At 50.1% G+C, this 5,322-nt stretch overlaps 2 protein-coding genes across 3 annotated transcripts; both read right to left on the bottom strand.

Annotated features, from left to right (window-relative positions):
- Positions 1-281: 281 nt before the first annotated feature.
- LOC123451738 lies at positions 282-2,904 on the bottom strand. Its single transcript, XM_045128274.1, has 3 exons — positions 1,992-2,904; positions 978-1,070; positions 282-731 (listed from the first exon to the last, which is right to left on the bottom strand). The coding sequence occupies exons 1-3, from the start codon at positions 2,214-2,216 to the stop codon at positions 471-473; spliced, it is 579 nt and encodes a 192-aa protein (XP_044984209.1). The 5' UTR covers positions 2,217-2,904; the 3' UTR covers positions 282-470.
- A 272-nt stretch (positions 2,905-3,176) lies between these two features.
- On the bottom strand, positions 3,177-4,538 carry LOC123451712 (GATA transcription factor 15-like). Of its 2 annotated transcripts, XM_045128273.1 has the most exons (3): positions 3,884-4,538; positions 3,602-3,753; positions 3,177-3,536 (listed from the first exon to the last, which is right to left on the bottom strand). In XM_045128273.1, exons 1-3 carry the CDS (start codon positions 4,274-4,276, stop codon positions 3,488-3,490), a joined length of 594 nt encoding a protein of 197 aa, XP_044984208.1. In that variant the 5' UTR covers positions 4,277-4,538; the 3' UTR covers positions 3,177-3,487. The 2 variants fall into 2 exon arrangements, with proteins under 2 accessions (XP_044984208.1, XP_044984207.1); XM_045128272.1 differs by having other exon boundaries at positions 3,177-3,753; positions 3,884-4,537.
- Between the last annotated feature and the right edge of the window lie 784 nt (positions 4,539-5,322).

The raw sequence follows: 5,322 nt of genomic DNA, 5'->3' as shown, positions 1-5,322 counted from the left end.
CTCGTGTTAGGTTGAGGATCTAGGTATCATAGACGTATTGGTTTGGCACACATATTTCGTAATACATGTGTCTACTGTTCTCTTTGGAACATGTCCTGTCACCGCTTTGCCTTATTGTTAACTGTGAGGGGGGTGCGGGCCCATTTGCTATCCCCATTAGCTCTTCTTCTTCAACCTGAAGCAAATCTCATTGTTTCTTCTTTGTTGACCAGGTGTTATAATCTTTTTCTGTAAAGAAAAAAATAGAAGCAAATCTCATTGTTTCCAATCTTTATGATCAGTGAAGCAAAAATAGAAGCAGCTACCGTGATCGTTGCAGCACATAAACTCATAATACATTCCACCTCAAAGGTAGAACATTCCAAACAGTTCTCAAACAACCTGCCATAACATTCCAACAGTTCACAAACAACCTGCAGGTGGCGCAAAAGTAAAATAGTTCACAGCAACATCTAGATCATGGAGGGTGACTAAATGGGACCTAGAGCCTTCAGGAGGGTTGCATGCTCTGCCCTGGTCTTGATGTCTGCAACACTCGCTGCTAAACCGCGTGCATGAGACATGAGGTGTTCATAAATCCCATCCTTGGGCTTTGGCTTTGTGATGCAGTATGGACATCTGAACATTCCACTCTTGTAGTACGCCGCCTTTCCCTTCTTCCTGATCTTCTGAGCTTCCTTCTCAATGAAGGACTCTTTGTTGCCGTCCTCGACGTCATCTCCAGAGTTATACTACACACACAAATTAACCATTATAGAGCCAGAACACACACTTCTGATTCAGAATGATGCAATGAACAAACATCAGATAATTCTCATTTACCAAATTTTAATGAACAACACAAAAGAAAAAAGGCATGTACAGTAATCTAACTAAACAAACAACATTAAAACACTCTCTACATAAAATTCATTAAAAAGCCCACCAACATGCATTCATATAGTGCTTACGTTGAACTAAAAAATAGTTGGGATTACCTCGTACGGGTCGCCGTCGTCGTAGTCAGAGTCATACGGGCTCTTGAACCCAGTCTTGGCGAGCTTCCTCTTCATGCCTGCAGCTTCCCTTTCCTACAATATAAGTAATTCGATTAGCACAAATTATGTAACACAATAATTCAAAAAAGGTCAATCCATTCAACAATGTGCTTCTAATTACATTCATAGTGCTGCTCAGTGGCGAAGCCACACTATGGCTATGTAGCCAATTGACTACACAGCTTTTGATCAAAACCTTCTAAATATTCAAGTAAACTTTTTCCATAAATTCAGAAATACTATAAGATTTGGAGAGGAATTATAGTTGACATCACAGGTTTATTATCCTGGCACCGCCACCGGTGCTGCTGCATCGGCCACCCTATTCATGAACATAAATAGCATGATTTATAAAAAAAATATTGCATAAATTGGGCTGCTCAGCCTATGGCATACCCCGGTGAGGGGATAACCACAACAAAACTATTAACTGACGGTAGATAGTTTGTTGTTTAGCATATGATTAAATATTAATTACATTTTTCCTAAGAAAAGAAAGAGAATCAGTTACATTGTTTAGCAAATGCGCCTGGTAATTGTGTTGATTGATTCACGTATATGTGGTGTCCCAGATCTGACATGTTGTCTGATGCGTCTAATGGAAAAATAGTACCCAAGAGGACCACGGACTGGATTAAACTATTTGAGCTTCGCATGTACTCTATGAGAATAAAATCTAAAGCACATGGAACAATGAGAGATCTCAGTTCAAAAACCTAACTCTTATTAAATCCGTACTAATAATCCTTACTAATAAAATCTAGGAGAAATTTAGGAATGGGTGTTCGTATATATCAAGCACATGACCTGGGTGGAATCTTTACTAATAAGCGAAAGATTTCGTTGATTCAAGCCAGCAAAAATGCAAAAGTTCGTCAACACATGCAAAAGCAGAGTGTGTTCAAGCACGAATCAACTATAAAAAAACAAGAAAACCTCATCTAAAAAACCCACCTCATCGTCGTGAGCCTTGACAACACCGCTCGAGGTCGTGTCCTCCTGCTTCGGCACCTCCTTCTCAAGATCCGCAGCGGCGACAACGGTTGCGGTCGTGCCCTCCTGCTTCGGCAACTCCTTTTCAAGATCCGCAGCGACGACAACGGTTGCGGTCGTGTCCTCCTGCTTCGGCATCTCCTTCTCAACATCCGCAACGGCGGCAGCGCGGCGAGCGCCCTCCATTGGGTGTGGGAGATGAGAGCAACGGGGAGATGGGGCGACGAGAGAGAGCGAGAAGACGAAGTGGGAGGAGTGAGAGACGAGGCGAGGAGGGAGACGATGCGCCCGGAGGCAGTTCCCTGTTTAAACGATGTGAAAGTTCCTGCAACCGTCCACCACATGCTATCCCACGACCGCCACTTCATCCGGGACATCTTACAAAAAAAATGGCAAAAAAACCTGATGGCATAGACGAGGCGACGATGGACGGCGAGGGAGTAAATGACGTGCAAGTTGAATGGGCTAAGAAACAATAAAAAAATACTTCCGATTTGACCCGAGCATGCTGCCACATGGTTCTACAGTGATCGAGCTCCCGTTTGATGGACGACAGTCTTGCGTTGGAAGCTAACCCTGACATCTATTGGAACATCACGCGCCGTGACCTGCTGGTCCACTACCCCGTCGATGGTACACCCCTGTTGACTTGCGCAATACACGGCGTGCTGCTATCGATATGGGGGACAGCTCCCATTATACGGTGAGGCGCGCGGATCCCTAGCGAGTGTGGATGGACGGGACGTAGAGCACCGAGGTGCTCGGCCTTATATGTGAATTTTCGGGCTATCATAGCTAGTAACATGTTAAATGCTATGCTACTATGTGTTATGCATGTCAATAAATGAGATCATCTATGATACTAGTTTATGATACTATGGACTATGAAGATAGTATCATATGCAATAGTAACATATGCATGATACTACTATATGTTACTCTCCACTATAAGCAGCCTAATTTGATGTCATAAATGCTAGCACTTTTCTTAATAAAATTAATCAAAGTCCAACTAGTTTGACTGACAGAAAAGAAAAAAGTACACTTATTACTGAACGGAGGAGTAGCAAATTTTCAAGTTTGATAACATCCAAAGTTCCCAACAAAAAAAACGAAAGTTAGAAATAGTTAAAAGTTGACAGTTGGTCGTTAAACACCAGTTTCATATCCCGGCTGCTCGCGAGACGAAATTCAGACCGATTTTGCGCCTCAATTCGAACCCAAGAGCATCGAAACTTGAGAATACAAACGACATGTACTTGATATATTTAGTACACTAGGCTTGTTCGACGATAATGCCAGACAAAATACAGTACCAGTACTACCACTACTCATGCACATGCATATCCCACCGGCCGCGTGCAACCGTACGTCCCCAACAAAATCCCCAAAAAAACGTTGCAGCGCCCACCAACCGCGTCCCATGTCCTAACACGTACCTACACCACGCACTGCTACTAAGCTAGTTGTACTGGTACACGCCGTGCTGCCTGTCGGGCCACGCCGAGAACGCCGGCGCCGGCGGGACGCCGTTCAGCCGCCACGCCAGGAACGGCGCGTCGACGGCGCCGGCGTAAGGTAGCGCCTCCTCCGCGTACGGCACGGCGCGAGGGGCCGACATGGGCGCCCGCTGCGCGACGTAGCCGCACCCGCCGCCGCCGTTGGTCTCCGCCGCGCGCCGCTCCTCCTTCTTGAACCTGATGCCGCACGCGTTGCACAGCGACTGCGGCAGACAATGTGCATACATGGCGACGTAGATCAGTCTAATGCAGTTGCATTGCAGCAAGTTGAAGAACGCACTGACGAAGTGAGCATGGGCGAGTTTAAATGTGTGTGTGTGTGTGTGTGTGTACCTTGGGTCCGCGGGGGCCGTTCCTCCAGAGCGGGGTGGACGCGGTGCCGCAGTTGGCGCAGCGGCGGTCCAGGAGCTGCTCGTGCCCGGCGGCGCCGCCCCTGCCACCATGCTGCTGGTGGTAGTAGCAGGGCTCAGCCGCGGCGGACACGGACGGGTATGCCTGCGGCGGTGGCCTGCGGTCAGGCTGTGGGCGGCGCGAGGACGGCATGCCGAGGGAGAGCGTGCAGTCGACCAGGGATCCCGAGGAAGCAGAGGAGGCCGGGGAGGAAGGAGAGAGGGTGGTGACGGTGCTGTGGTCGTCGTAGGAGTAGGCAGCTTCCTCAGCCACCGGCCACTGGCCTTTGCTGCTGGGCAGCGGCGGGAAGAAGAGCGAGAAGGTGGAGGTGGCCATGGCGCCGGCGGTCGCGACGTTCTAGTGTCACCGCTCTCGGCGCTCTGTTATTTAAAAAAAGAGAGAAGAGAAGCTGCTAGCAGCGTGTCGTGTGGATGGAGGAGCAGAGCAGAGTGAAGCTAGTGGTGAGCTACTGGACTGGAGGTAGAGGCAGGCGGCAGCTGGGATTTATAGGGCAACCGAGATGCGCAGAACTTGATTAGATTTGCTTGCTGGAGCAGCAGCAGTGGTAGGGGTGGGGGCAATGTAGTAACCGAGACGCTGGTTGGCTTTGCTTTGCTTTGCTTTGAACACCGGCCGGGCGCCTCGGTCGCACCGCATGCTCCATGCGTCGCCACTAGCTAGGCTACGCTAGGATGCATGCTCCATGCAATGGAACAAAAGATTGCGCACGACTACAGATGCAAGCCAAGACCAGAGCAGCAGAGCGGCCAATGAGTGCGCGGCTGGGCTGGACTGGCAACGGCTGCGCCGAAGCCCTGGCGCTGCTGCTCTGCTCCTGCCGCTAGCCGTGGATTGATGTGAGGTCAGGCTTGGCTGGGCTGGCCGGACGTCTCGACGGGAGGGAGGGAGGATGGATGGGTGACTGGTCGGAGCAGAGGGATAGGCCGGCGATCTGACCATCTGCCGCGCTTATCCCGGAGCTACAGCTGCGGCCCATGCAAGCACGTCGCCTCATGAGGAATCAAACAGCGATCACGGAGGTGGCAAAGCAAAGATGCTGCCCGGTTGGGAAACTGCCTGCCGCCTCGGCCAGGCCCAGGCGTGTCATATCATATGTAGCGACGGACGGACGGCGAGTGACCGTTCCGGCGCTGGCCTTTTGACATCATAACAGTAATGCCGGAGATCCCGCCGGCCAAAGGTAAGTACAGTAGGCATGCATGGCAGAGGTGGCGACTCTGACAGCCCGGGCCTGGCTGGGTAGCTAGCTAGTGTGTGTGTATCTTGACAGTGGCAAGCAACATCTCGCTCGCTGGCAGCCATGGATGACGGTCAAAAGCTAGCTAGGCAGCGAGCCATGTGACGGGGCGCGGTGGAATGGA

This window comes from Hordeum vulgare, chromosome 1H (genome assembly GCF_904849725.1).
Source record: "Hordeum vulgare subsp. vulgare chromosome 1H, MorexV3_pseudomolecules_assembly, whole genome shotgun sequence".
In the NCBI taxonomy this organism is placed as follows: domain Eukaryota; kingdom Viridiplantae; phylum Streptophyta; class Magnoliopsida; order Poales; family Poaceae; genus Hordeum; species Hordeum vulgare.
This window is presented reverse-complemented; position numbering and strand designations above follow the sequence as displayed.

Coding starts and splice junctions, on each gene's coding strand:
- LOC123451738 (XM_045128274.1), bottom strand. CDS start 2,216: ATGGAGGGCGCTCGCCGCGCTGCCGCCGTTGCGGATGTTGAGAAGGAG. Junction 1,071..1,991: donor TCAAGGCTCACGACGATGAG/GTGGGTTTTTTA, acceptor CTTATATTGTAG/GAAAGGGAAGCTGCAGGCAT. Junction 732..977: donor ACGACGGCGACCCGTACGAG/GTAATCCCAACT, acceptor TTGTGTGTGTAG/TATAACTCTGGAGATGACGT.
- LOC123451712 (XM_045128272.1), bottom strand. CDS start 4,276: ATGGCCACCTCCACCTTCTCGCTCTTCTTCCCGCCGCTGCCCAGCAGC. Junction 3,754..3,883: donor ACGGCCCCCGCGGACCCAAG/GTACACACACAC, acceptor TGTCTGCCGCAG/TCGCTGTGCAACGCGTGCGG.